We start from the raw sequence: 13830 nt of genomic DNA, 5'->3' as shown, positions 1-13830 counted from the left end.
GTATTTCCCGTACGGTTTGCGTGAAGCCCTAAAGCACATTCAAATGCTGTGCGGGCTAATGACTACAAATCAAAAAAAAAAAACCTGAAAAGACAATCACATTAAAAAATTTGATTCAGAATTGGCAACTCTGTAACCTCTCCCTTAGCTGCCATCTCATTAACATATTTGTTGAAAAGCCTTTCTCTGCTTCATTACATAATTTGTGTTACAAAATCCAGATAAACACTCATTATTCCCAGGTCTCTCCCCACTAGCTGTGTTAGTCCGAGTGGGACAGCGGGGAGGCTGCGGTGGGTTTGTGAGGCCGGACACTTACTGTGCGCACCGCTCTGGGTGGAGGGGCTGCAGTGAGCCCCTGCCCTCCCTGCTCGCTGCCACCAGCGCCTGGAGACGGGCTGACGGAACAATGGCCGTGGTGACATTAGGCTGGCAAGGGCTGTGGCCGGGTGGGCACCAGCTGAGCCTGCTGCCCACGGGCAGCCCTCGGGCTTTGGACTGCAACGAGGGGCTGCCCAGGGGTCGAGGGGTTTCCCCTACCTTCTGCTGGCTCCTGCCAGACTGCGACCGGAGACCGCAGTGTTATGGTTGTCAGTAAAATACCATCAAAGGTGAGTTCATACCAGGGCTGCCATGTTCCCTGCGGGTTCCGCCGTGCAGAGGTGCTGGGCAGAATGGGGCAATGGGCCCCAAGGGCTCCCCACAGCCATCGCTGCCCCAGGCGCAAGGAGAGATGGTGGCCGGAGGGCTCCCTTTGGCCCTCTCGGGGAGGCAGTGGCGAAGAGAGTGTCCCGCTGCCTCTGGCATCCCTGAGGCCTGATGCCGCCTGCTGCCTCCCTCCTCGGGGAGCCTTGGCTTGCGCGGTGCCTTGGGGCGGCTGCAGTGGCAGGAGAGGGCAGACGTGACAGGGTGTTGTGGGACAGAGTCCACCAGGTGCGCTGCTTTAGACTGGGATAGAGGTAAATTTCTTCATAGTAGCTGGTATGGGGCTGCGTTTTGGATTTGTGCTGGAAACTGTGTTGATAGCACCGGGGTGTTTCCGTTATTGCTGGGCAGCGCTTGCACAGTGTCAAGGCCTTTCTGCACCTGGCGTCCCCGCCAGCGCCGGGCTGGGGGTGGGCAGGGCACTGAGAGGGGACACAGCCCGGACAGCCGACCCCAACTGACCCAACGGACATCCCATAACATGGGGCATCGTACTCGGTATGTGCAGCTGGGGGGGAAGGGGGAGACGTTCAGAGTGATAGTATTTGTCTTCCCAAGTCACCATTGCGCCTGATGGAGCCCAGCGTTCCTGGGGATGGCTGAACACCTGCCTGTGATGGGATGCAGGGAACGAAATCCTTGCTTTGCTTTGCTTTCATGCATGGCTTTCACTTTACCTCTTAAGCTGTCTTTAGAGTTTTCTCACTTTTAACCCTTCTGATTCTCTCCCCATCCCAGCCGGGGGAGAGGGGGCGAGTGGCTGCATGGGGCTCAGTGGCTGCCCAGCTCAGCCAGTCCTGCGGTGGGCAGCCACAGGCAGCTCCGGTGGATTATTTGGGAAAGAAGGAAACTGACACCCCGGAGTTCCTCTAAGGACTAGCAAACTAATCTGTATGTGGAACTCGCCCTAAAACCTAATACTTGCCTGGCAGTGCTGCTGTTTCTCCTTTAAATAATTTTTGGCTAAGAAGCTGTTTGGGGTGGAGTTACTGCAACAGAGGCTTTCAGTTTCGGTTTTTTTTCCCCTCTTTGCTCTTAGAAGAAAGGATATCCATCAGAATAAAAAGAAAAATCATGACAGAAGAGAGCAGGTTCTGCAAAAATTGGTAAGAGATCTTTCTCTCTCGCTACCCCTACAAAGTGGGAATTTCAAGAGTTTTCTAGCATTTTCCTTAATGTTATCTAGGTCTCCTGTAACAGGGGGAGAAGAGGAAGAATCATACGGCAGGACTGGTCTATGCTAGCCATTGAGTAGTAAACAAAAATATTTTGTATGCATTTTCACATTTCCAGGTTGCTGCTTTCTTGCTACTTTGCTGTGGAGAGGTTTCTTCCGTAGGCCTCTCCCATGCTGCATGTTCTCATTTTACGTAATACCCCGGTGGGTAGTTTTGCAGTATCTGGCGGAGGAGTCAGTGCATGGACCATGACAAACCCAGCAGCTGCCGCGGTTTTCCCAGGTGGCTGATGTTTCTTTCTGTTGCGACACTTGCAGTTAAGTGATAAAATATTCATTTTTTCAGGGCAATTGGCCATCTCTCATAGTATAGAAGGCTGAAAGGGGCCATGAGGGTAGCATAGCTTGGTGTGTCTCAACTAGTAGTGAGGCCATTGGGCAAATTATATGAACAAAGACTATGAAACACTGCAATTAAAAAAAAAAGGAGTCAAACTTAGAAACATTAAACATGAGCTTAGCCTCAATTTTATTTGGTCACAAAAACCAGTGCATAGTCTTGCACAAAGAGAGCCTGTGCATTACGTTCTAAAAGGCTTTAGGGGATGCTTTGAATAAAGCAGTTGCTGCACACTGATCAGACGACTTCGCAGACCTACTTGGCCTAAAACTTTTGATAGATGCCTCTACCCAATTCTTAAAAACTCTGGTGACAAAGATGACATATTTCCGCAGGAAATCCCTTCCATTGCTTATCCATCATGGTCATGAAAAGCTTCTCCTCGTGTCTAAAGCAAATTTCCTTGAAGCAACTTACCTTCTCTAAGAAAATTAGAAGAGTTCACTGCTGTGGCTGCTCTGTCTTGGTGCTGGTCTGTTTGTAATTTATGTGACCTCGTCCTGGCTGTTCCCTCCACACTGAGCAACCAGCAGATATGTTGGGCAGACTGGTTCTTGGCCCAGACATGATGTCAGAGTTTGGAACAAAACTAGAGCAGAATGCCCATATGGCATCAGCTGTTCTGCCTCACACGTCTCCTCAAAGCAGCAGAGCTGACACTGTACATGTCCTTTCAGGCAGACTTCCTACTCTTGTAGGCCAGAAAGGTTGCATGGGCTTACCTCCAGCTGCCGTGTCCTAAGAACCATCACTCTTGTGTCATGCATCAACACCTCCTGCCACAGGGTCCTGGGCCCACTTCAGTAAAGGCTTTGAAATGACACCTCACCTCCTGTTGCCTGGCGCACTACAGTCTCTGAGCCCGAAGTGAGGGCAGTGAGGCAGACATCCTAAAAGAGGTCCCATGGGATCAGGGTTGCAGAATGAGTAACGCAAGCCAAGCTTTAAATGTCTCGTTAAGATGAACTGGAAAGCCAAATAGTTATTTCTAGTTTTTAGGGACAAACTAGTTGAATTGTAACCAGTTGTACTGGGTCTGGCTGGGATGGAGTTAATTTTCTTCATAGCAGCCCCTGTGGTGCTGTGTGTTGTATTTGTGGCTGAAACAGTGTTGATAACACTGTTGATAACACACCAATGTTTTGGCTTTCACTGAACAGTCCTTGCAGAGTGTCAAGGTTTTCTCCTTTTCCCCGCTCTGCCTCCCTCCCCAGTGAGCACGCTGGGTCTGAGCAAGAGTTTGGGAGAGGACACAGCTGAGAGAGCTGACCCAAACTGACCAAAGAGATATTCCATACTGTATAACCTCATGCTCAGGGATAAAAACTGCATTAGAGGAAAAACAGTGGGATCAGGTTTGGGGTTTTTTTTTTTGCTTGCAAGGTGGCTATTGTTCAAAGACTGGTTGGGCATAGGCATGCCTCTGAGAGGTGGTGAGTGATGTCGTTTGCCTCACTTGTTTTTCCCCCTCTCCCTCTTTCCTTCAAGTATTAAACTGTCTTTATCTCAACCTACAAATTTTCTCACTTCCATTCTTCCCATCCTCCCCCCACCCCATCCCACTGTGTGTGTCGTGGTGAGTGAGCAGCTGTGTGGGTGCCCCGCTACTGGCCAGGATCAGCCCACCACACCAGTTCCTTTACTCTTCTCTCTTTCCCATTTTTGTGCTCTGTAGTAAACGAGATGTGTCTGCTGCCAATTTCTCTGTCCATGAGGCCCACTGCTTGCGGTTTCTCACCCTCTGTCCGGAATGTGATGAACCAGTTGCCCGAAAGGATATGAAGGACCATCAAACAGAAGCACACAAGCAGGTGAGGAATGCTACGCGTTCTTCGGGGTTTTCTTGCAAATAGCAAAAAGCTCTGCCAGTGCTGAAGTAATATGTTGTCTTGGTTTCATCTGGGGAAGAGTTAATTTTCTTTCTGGTGATTGCTGTGAAAGGAATGTGATAATACCTATTGTTTTTAGTTGTTGCTAAGTGATATTTACACTGTTCAAGGACTTTTTTCAGCTTCCCATAGAGGAGTGGACAGAACCACTGTGGTATCTCAGTTTCCCCAGAAATACAAACTACAGATCAAGTGTGGATACATGCTCCTAGTGCTTGTGAATTAGCTAGAGCATGCAAGTTAAATGATTTGATTAGAGGAAGACAGACAGTCTGACATAAACCTTGCTTGTACAAAGCTATGACATCAATGCACCTTTTTAACAAAGCTGAACTGGCAGAGTAAATTTATCAGCTCTTCATATAGTGAGGTAATAGCATTTTTAGTATAGCATTAAGAACCCCGTAGCTGAAGGTACTATGTTGAAGCATGAATACACAGGCATGACTTTTTATCCTGTTTTACTACTTTTATTGTTTTAGCAATTCCATTGATTTCAGTTACTTAACAGAACACACGAGTAGCTCTTATGGCAAACCTACAGAAAACTTGCATACCTCCTATGTTTTCAGAAGGGCTATTATAACTTAGACTAGTTGAATATCAGACCTATACTTTGAAGTTAAACCTCATTCAAAATTTTGAATACACACTTTTTATTTCACAGCACACTTTTCATTTCACATGGGCACCTTTGAGAACTGGATGCCTGCACAGAATGACAGCTTCCTGCAGAATCAGCAGGTACCTGTTTTCCTCCAAATCTCATCAACACAGCTCAGGCCTAACAAAGAAACAAGAATTCACCAACAGCTTGTCGATGATTGGGATGAAAATGACATGCCAGCAACCTGAAGCCGTATTGACATATGAAAGCACTAACCATCCTCCTGTGCTCCCAGTGAACTGCTGTATGTTTTTCTTGCAGGTCAGATGTCATCATTGTCACCAAAGCATGCAGCAGTACCAGTTGGAGCATCACGAGGTACATATGGAGTGCAGTACTTTTTATCTTCTAGGCTGATCCCTTTGACCAGCCACCAAGAGTCACATTAATGGGTTCAAAAGCAAAAACATGTAAATCCCTGACTCCTGTCCTGGACCATGAAGAAACTTAAACCTCTCAACAGTTGCAGTGTGTTGGCATACTTTTTCCCCCTTGTAAATAAGTATATCCTGTGGTGGTTGCTCATCCAGTTGTGACGGGACAGTCTGTTCCAGGAGATAATCTATTAGTTTCTCATCTTTGGCACCTCAAGCTGATGTTCTCTGAGGGCTTCTCAAAGACATTTCTGTCCTGCCCCCGCACTCATATTACCTGCTTTTCCAGAGGAGTCGTTATACAAAGTGAGAGTCATCTCAGCCTTGCATGGGAACTACATGAGTGCAAGGCCAAGGAAACAGCCAAGGAGGACATACGCAAAAGAATTGGCAGGGGCTGGGAAATGAGAGAAAACTGTCCATGCTAGCTGTAGTCTAACCCTTTCAAGGAACCAAAGCAGTGAAGACACTGCAGGCTTTCCCCTGGTGGTAGTAGCTGAATTTTTTGGAATTTTCTAGGTGAGCTTGTGCTGTGTTGCTGACGTGTACTGATACAGAACATCTTCACTGCTGTTGTTTCCTGTTTTGCCTTATATTGCCTCAATCATCCTAAATTAAAGATAGCCTAGGTGATAGGTGAACTCCTAACACAGCTAAGCCTGTATTCGGTACCGCTTCAGGAGAGCATTCTTCAACATTCACTCATTGCTCTCACCCAATGCCCTCTTTTAGTATTGACAGAAAATTTGCAATAATTTCCTCTATTCACGTGCAGACCAAGGAATGCCATGAACGAGCAATGAAATGCAAGATCTGTGAGCTTGAAATGCCCTTCAACAAGCTGCAGGAACACCTGAACACCTGTGCCAGCCGAACAGAGCGGTGTTGGGAGTGTAACAAATACATCATGTACAAAGACCAGAACAAACACAAAGATATTTGTCAGAACAGCCGTCTGTCCTATGGTAAGGATGTGAACTTTCAAACCAGTGAAGCATCCACTAATGCAACATCTATTTGCCCCACTGGTAAGCAGAATTCCTCATTGTCATGGAGTGGGTCAGCTCTGTTAAATCTCAGTGAAAATTCTCTGTTCTTCTCTACAATTCTCAGTAGTCCAGACTGGAGGGGATTGCTGTTTAACCAATCACTGTGAAAGGGCCAAGTGTTGCTATCTATTATGCTGGTTGTTGTAAGGCCAGAGAGGTTCCACTGACTGGTAGCTGATAGGCCATATTGTTTTATGCTTCCCTTATATCCTAGAAGTAAAATTTCTTCTGTCAGAAGATAAGTGGAATGTCTTCCTTTTTCCATTTGTTGCACAGGAGAAAATATGATTTAGAATTTCTTCCTACTTCTTATATAAAAGACAACGATGCATGCTTTGATTTCTTGAAGTTGAGAGCAGCTTTATTAGGCCTAAGGTATTGGCCAGAGTATGCTACAACAAAAAAATTCATGAATTCTGTCAATGATTCCAGAAAAGAACAGGCATCAGTAGGTTGGCAGCAGTTGGCAAAATAAACTATAAAGAGCAAAACCCCCTGGCAACAGAATTATCTAGGTCAGGGTAGGAATGAAACATCTTGAGCCGCAAAACATGGGACTGGAGGGGAACTTCAAATATCCTGAAGTTTGCGAGAAGGAATGGTGGATTGGTTTGGAGCGGTGACAAAAGCAAAATGTAGTCATAGCGCTAATTCCTTTTTGGCCAGCGGAATCAGCATTCTGTGTTTCTCTAGAACTGGTGACTATAAGTGGATCTGAGCAGCCTGTCTAGATGACTAGTGTCAGTACTGTGTTTCTCTCCATTTCTTTTTCCTTCTGAAGGTACTGGTGGCAATTTTTGTCAGAAGTGCAATAAGTCATTCCCAGATGACCAGTACTCCCAACATCTGGTAAGCACATTTGAAACTAAACAAGAAAATGGCCTGTGCTTAATTTCCAGCCAGGTTATTTCTCTGAAAAGCTATATATTAGATAAGAAAGGGCAGTGTGTCTTGGGTCTTCAAACTATAGTTTCACGATACAATGTATTCAGCTGAAGCATCACTGTGAGGTGGTGTCAGTTGTCCCTCACTCTGTCCCACCATGACTCACCTCTGTCCCACATCCCAATAGACCGCAGAGGTGGGTGTAATGCCAATCTTCACCTCGTTTTGCATGCTCTCTTTTAACAGAATCAATGCGGTGCAGCCCATAAGCTGACAACAGTTCTTGCTGGCCAATCAACTTCAAAACTCAGCAGTGATCCACCACCATCTTCTTCCTCCCTGGTTCCCTCCTCCTGCTCTGAGAAAGCAACAGTGTGGAGAGATGTCCGTCCCAAAGGGAAAGAAAGGGACCAGCCATTGACCTCCAAAACCTTGCTTAAACCTGCAAAAAAGAAAAACATTGGCTTTCCCTCTCCCACAAGAGGCAGACTTTCCACATCATCTCAGGATCTTAAAGACACCCAGTCTTTTGACATGCTGGTGACCTGTGCCCATTGCAACATTCTTCTGCCGCTTCCAACCCTTCGGAAACATGAGGTGAGAAGTGACATGTTGAACTCTGCCTCCTACATGCAAAGGGCCATACCCACAGAGTCACTACTTACCTCTACTCTGCCTGGCGTCCCCGTGCCCATTTCTGGATTCCACAGCTTCTTGAAATGCTGGTCATAGGTACACTCTCTCTATGAAGCGTGGAATTTGTTAATTCCATTGACTATTTGTGCTTATATCTACACAAACAAGATCCATTGCCTACAGTCTGCCTGAGTTTTAGGAAAATAATTACCATGACTCAAGCCATTAATTTTAAGCTCCAATCCTGGAAAGTCTTCAGCAACTGTCCTTATTTGCTGAAGGCTTGATATTGTTCCTGCTAAGCAAATAGTATGACTAGCTGCATCAGAGATGTAGCTCTAAATAATGTTCCATCCCAACAAAGGGACCCAGTTTCCTCCCTACTGAATATGATTGCATGTTGAATATAATGTTAAATTATCCTCTAATATGACTGTTACTTATTTTTATAGATCAAATGTCTGCGTGTGACATCTTTGAAAAATGCTAGGATGAAACAAAAATCAAGTCATGGAGAAAAAGGTACTGCAGAATTTCAGAAATTTAGAATAGAATTCATCATTAAGGATTATTCTACATTGGGTTAATAGGAAGAATGGGATATTTTGCAGAGGAAGTGTGTCTCGGAAACCTAATACTCAGAATATCACAAAGCTCTTTAGATTCCAACGCACAGTGGTTTCCCATGAGGTTGCCTTAAGCAAGCATTGCTTCAGAGCCACTACGCTTTCACTCTCTTGACTCAGAGTAACGTGTTATGCCTCTCAAATTATGGTACTCTGAACAGTGCAGTACCTTCCCTACTGTAAGCAGCAATCAGCACAAAAGATTTCACAGAACAGATGTTCTGTCCCAGGTCTGTCTGCTCCAAAACGGAATGGAGACTTAAAGAATAGTTTCAGAAGACAAGAAGTCAATTTTTTTCTCCATAGTAAAAATTGCATATTCAGTAGAAGCATTGATACACTGATGCCAGACAATACCTCCGGATGAGCTCGCACTGATCCATAGGCAGTCAGTAAGTCTCTTTCCTTACCCTGTCCCAGACAGGCTGTGAATCTTAACACTTCTCTCTTTGCTAACATCCCCCTCTGCTTTTCAGTTCCTAAGCAGTATTGTTTCCTCTCAGTCCAATTAATTAAGTGAAACTGAAAGCAGTTGTTCTCAGTCTGTCCTTTTTCTGCTTGGTTCAGTAAATGCGGTATTACTTCTCCTTGTAAAACTTTCCTCTCCTGGTAAATTAAAGAGAGAAAGCACCAAAGTGAGAAATAGGGGGTTTATCTAGTTTTGAATTACAGGATGCTAGTCTTGAAATAAAAGTAAGTACATGGTAATTACATGGATTATTTGATTGCACTGTGATTTTTTTATATTGTTCAACTGAGTGATGATGTAGGAAGGCCGTAAAACCAAAACTTTAAAATCACTCATAACTGGGCTTTGTTTTACAGAATACTCTTTCTACAGCGCTGATGATTAAATCTGGAAATAGAGGCATGTCTTCAGATTGAAGCTTCAGCTCAGCTTTAGCAAAAGGCACTGAAAGTGCAATAGGTTTATCGACAAACAAAAGTGACTTGCTACTCTGGATTGAGAACAAAAAAATCCATTAAATCCTGCTCTTCTGCACTTCAGTGAACCACTGAACCTAGGGCTAGCACAAACATCTTCGTCTAGGGAGGGTGTCCATCTTCTGATACACAAATGGAAACTGATAGAACCCCGTGGTGGAAAAGTTAGGCATGAAGAGTGAGTGGATGCTTTATGCTAATGTTTGTGAACATTTGTGAAGCAGCCTTTGCTTCTTGCCATCTTAACATCAATAAAAGCTAAAACGTGTTAACAGTTTTACTACAAGGTGCCATTTTCCTCTCATCCACCTTTAGCAGCGTTCAGTCTTACAAGCTGATGTGGAACTCCTGTACATATGCTGACCTGTAATTTGAGTAATGTCTTACTTCTCAGATCCCAACTTGTTGATATCGGCATCATTTGTGCGCATAGGATGTGAAGTCAGGCTGAGTTCAAAAACGCTCTCAGTGACTCAGCAAGGGCCCGGGCTCATTTATGCATATCGTAGGCATATCTATATGGGCAGGACTGCGCTGAAGTGCACCAGCAGATGTTCCAAGAAGCTGGCCAGCTTGGCCAGCTGGCCAGCTGGCCATATGTCCAGCCTTGTAACCACTGGGCTAGTGCCAGCATTGTGAGTGGGACAGCGGCTGGTCGTGCAGCCTGACAAGCATTAAGTGACTTCTGAGGCTCCCTTAACCTCTGCAGCATGGAGACTGTAACAATCAACAGCTTTTCCTACATTCAGGCCTCGTTAATCTGAATCTGGAACTCTGCTACTCAAAGGCCATGAGTGCATAACTTCACTCCCTCGGGCCCAGGTGCTTTGCTGATCAGTGTCTAGTGAATTGCATTTGAAAGCTTGCGGGGTTTCTCTGACCGCATCGAAGACGGGATTTTCAAACACAATCCAAGACAGGACTCTCACTGAGCTTTATTTAAAGCTTTTAATAAGTTGTTCTGAACTTCTGGTGAGGAGGTCGAACGTTGAACATGGTGCTATGAAACAGAATTTTCTGTATTTGGGGGCAGAGGAAAGGGCTGGGAAAACATGTCTCTTAAAGCCTCTATGCGTAAATATACCCTCTTTTATTGTGCACTCATTAGACTTTCACATAGTTTAGTATTCATATTATCCTTTGATACACATCACAGCAATGGACTTCCACACAAGCACAAGCTCATTCCATTGTGTATTTTGGGGTCTGTACAGGTTCCAGCAAAGCTGGAACTCTCAGACCCCCCAGGAACTCTTTCCTTATTGTTCTTCAAAGTCTGTTTGAAGAAGGCTGGTAAACATAACATGGTCTGAAGAGAATCCACGGTAAATGAGTAAAACAAGTTTGGAGACAAACCAGGCTGGCAGCTCATGCGCCACAATCTAAAACTTCATACAGAGTTAGGGATGAAAGCATTTTCATCCCCTTTGAAATGGAACTTTGAAAGCTTTGCTGCCCAAGTGCAAAGGAAGATGCTTTGCAAAAGATCCAATTTGCCAAAGAGGACAACAAACGGACCAGAGCAGGCAGGTAAGGGGTGGTGCAGGCACTGGCCCTGTTACCAGAGGCCGTCATGGGTTACCCCGACAGCGCAGGACAGCCGCAGGGTCACCTCGTACTGTGAGGTGGGAACCAAAGTGGCTGTGTCTGAAAAGTGTCACAAAACTTACGTTAGAGCACAAGGCCAACTTCGTCCTTACAACCTTTTTTTGGGGGGGTGGGGGAGGAGGCTTAGTGTACTAAAGAAGTGGTATTTCCTCTGCTCTCAAAAGCCCAGCGGTGCTTCTTTTGGGACTGCTGGCTGCAGTGTCACCGTGTGGCTGTTGGCCGTGCTGGAGGAGCTGGAGGGGGCGAGGGCGCGGTGCTGCCCCGCAGCACATGGGGTTCCTCTGTCGCTCCCAGGCTGTGCAGACTTGGCTCCGTTACCATTCGGTAATTAGTAACTTCAGGTCCCCAGCAAGGTTATGGGCCACAGCATCTGGACAAAGAGACCAGCAAGCCCAGTGTCGGAGGCCTGAGCACTCCTGAGGTCTCCCTGCGCTGTGGCCCCTGTCCGCAGGGATGAGAGCTGCCTGCCAGGAGTTTGTCTCTGCAGGAAGAGAGCCACTGGTGAGCCCCTGGGAAGTATGAGACAAATGAGAATGCCTCTCTGAAGGATTTTGAAAACACCTGAAAACAATCCGACTCCTTCCTTCTCCCAGGGCAAGGAAATGGCCGTTACAGCCACATGGGATGTCACCCTGGTCCTGGAGGTGCTGTGCTCGCCCTGTCCGGCAAGGTGACCCTGTTCCCAAGCTCTGCGAGCTCCCTGGGGACAAAACAAGGCTATTCATTTCTGCAGAATGACCTCTTTAAACCGTTGAGCTCTAGCGGGAGGGTGAAGGACCTGTGCCTTTGCGGGGACACAGGACTGTAGGAAAGCAGCAGTGTCCCACACTTACAGCAAATCTGAGCTCTGAGCGTCCCTAAGGGGTGAGAAGCAGGCTTCCTTTCTGTTTCGCTTTCCTTGGTTTCAAAATTCCCCGTATTCATAGTCCAGTTTGGTGTGACAGTGGAAATAGCTTTGGTCACTAGATGGCAATAAAGAATCAATGTGCTCTTCCCTGTTCAACAGGGAAAGGTTCTAAGAGCTTGGCCTAGATTTGCCCTGGGAGAAGGAACTGGAAGATGCCAGAGAAACCATGAAAATAAGTTTGCAATCATTCTGCTTGGTAATGAGGATTTGTTTTGTTATTATCTGTTTCTTAAAAAAAAATTGCGTAGGTTGTATTTACCAAGCACAAAATGATGATGATTTAAAATTATTAGAAGTATAATTCTGAGTAAGAAGAGGAAGCTCGATCTCACCAGGACAGGTACTTGGAGAATAGGGCATCATACTCCTGAAACACTGCTGGTGTTTCAAACACACTGGGATTTCAGTGTTTTACCCTGAAGTTTAAGACACGTTTTTATTCTTTAGCAGTGGCAGGAGGCGATGAATTTCTGTGTGACCGTCCTTGCCTGGTAAAAGCTCACCCACATGCCTCTCCGTACACTTTTTTTAAACATAGTGCAAATGTATGAGGTACCAGAGTGCAGCGCACCTTGTATTTGCCCGTTCCTGGGTGCTGACTGCTGGTGGCTTCTCCTCCACCGCACCGTGTGTATCTTAATCTTGCTTGAAGGTTAATCTCCTTTGAAGGCAGGAGTTTTGTGTGTACAAAAAATTGCAAAGCCAGCTGGCATATCCTACTCCCATGCACTGTTGTGATTTGAAAGCAAGTGTTACGGGAAGCAGAAGGAACTAAATGAAGAAATTAAACTGACAATATACCCTGCAGTGAGCTGATGGGGAGAAGCTGAATGACCTATTTTTGTATTTGCCCACTGCCGCTTCTCAGTGGTTCTGTTGCAAAGGACAATGTACGATCTCAGTACTTATTGCTGTCTTCTATGGGATGTGGATTTTCAGTAATCCAGAGGGTAAAAGTCGGCTCTTACGAGCCAACACAAAGCTCCCATACCACTTCAGCATGTTTAAAGAAAAAATAAGCAGCATCTTTTTACAAACCGTACCCAACTATGTAACTTGCATCGTACCTCACGATTGACAGTTCTTCATTTGCTGTTGAAGGGCTTTCTGGGTTGCTTGAATTGAGATAGATTGGGATAAAACTTGGCAGAAACTTGAGCCCAACTAGTTTTTTGATTATTTAGAAAAAAAACACAAAAATGAAACAAACTGCTAGATAGAGGACCGGGACTGGTCATCTCCTATGGTATATGGATGTTTTCCCCAGCAATTCAGAACGTAATGCAGTAAAAGTGCAAGTAAAAAGTGGTGGAGATTGAGTGTTAAAAGTAGCTGAATTGTGCGACTGCGAGTAACTTCAGAGCTGTGTCTGTCTCCGGTTTCAGAAAGGCACGTCTCCCACCGCCCGCAGGCCTGGGCGCTGTCTGCGCCCGGATGTCCGCAGAACCGGGCAGCTGCTTAGATCAGTTCTTATTAACAGCTGTCAAGAACAATCTCATTCCCTGGGAGACAGAAGAACAGGCTAACAGGGTAGCAGCCTTATAAATAGCTATGCTTCCTTATGTGTCACGTCGTTTCGTTCTTGAAGCGTTTTGCTGGCAGATTCCTCCTTGGATTTAATGCAAACTCTTTAATGCAGGCCCCTTACAAGGTGCGGGTAGGGAGCAGGTTGATAAACATGCCAGTCACTCAGGCCAACAGCTTGGTTTTAAAAGAAAATTTCAATAACATTTTCTTGGCTTTGTAAAAAGGTGGCATTTCATTTCTACACCATGAAGTATAATGATAGCAGTTGTGACTGCTGATTGCGAAGGCTTGGCAAGCCCACGGAGATAGTTATTGGAAAAAACGTTCAAAGTGGCTGTTGGGAAGTTGCACTTGCACCCATCAGTGTGAGAGAGGCAGCCGAGGTCTGGGGTGAATTGTTCAGTGGCCCGTTGGACTAAAGGTATGCTTAGCCCT

The 13830-nt window shown here is 45.7% G+C and overlaps 1 protein-coding gene across 17 annotated transcripts; it reads left to right on the top strand.

Moving 5' to 3' along the window:
• Nucleotides 1-261: 261 nt before the first annotated feature.
• On the top strand, nt 262-9637 carry XAF1 (XIAP associated factor 1). 17 transcript variants are annotated; one of them, XM_074594527.1, is made up of 10 exons: nt 274-611; nt 1745-1811; nt 3958-4093; nt 4839-4915; nt 5100-5156; nt 5988-6240; nt 7043-7110; nt 7393-7743; nt 8235-8304; nt 9234-9637. In XM_074594527.1, the coding sequence occupies exons 4-10, from the start codon at nt 4856-4858 to the stop codon at nt 9260-9262; spliced, it is 888 nt and encodes a 295-aa protein (XP_074450628.1). In that variant the 5' UTR covers nt 274-611; nt 1745-1811; nt 3958-4093; nt 4839-4855; the 3' UTR covers nt 9263-9637. The 17 variants fall into 17 exon arrangements, with proteins under 17 accessions (XP_074450625.1, XP_074450618.1, XP_074450622.1 ...); XM_074594524.1 differs by lacking the exon at nt 4839-4915 and having other exon boundaries at nt 262-611; nt 5988-6177; XM_074594517.1 differs by lacking the exon at nt 4839-4915 and having other exon boundaries at nt 262-611.
• The last annotated feature ends 4193 nt before the right edge of the window (nt 9638-13830 follow it).

This window comes from Larus michahellis, chromosome 7 (genome assembly GCF_964199755.1).
Source record: "Larus michahellis chromosome 7, bLarMic1.1, whole genome shotgun sequence".
NCBI lineage: Eukaryota > Metazoa > Chordata > Aves > Charadriiformes > Laridae > Larus > Larus michahellis.
Note: the sequence above shows the minus strand (reverse complement) of the source record. Positions and strands in the feature narration are given on the sequence as shown.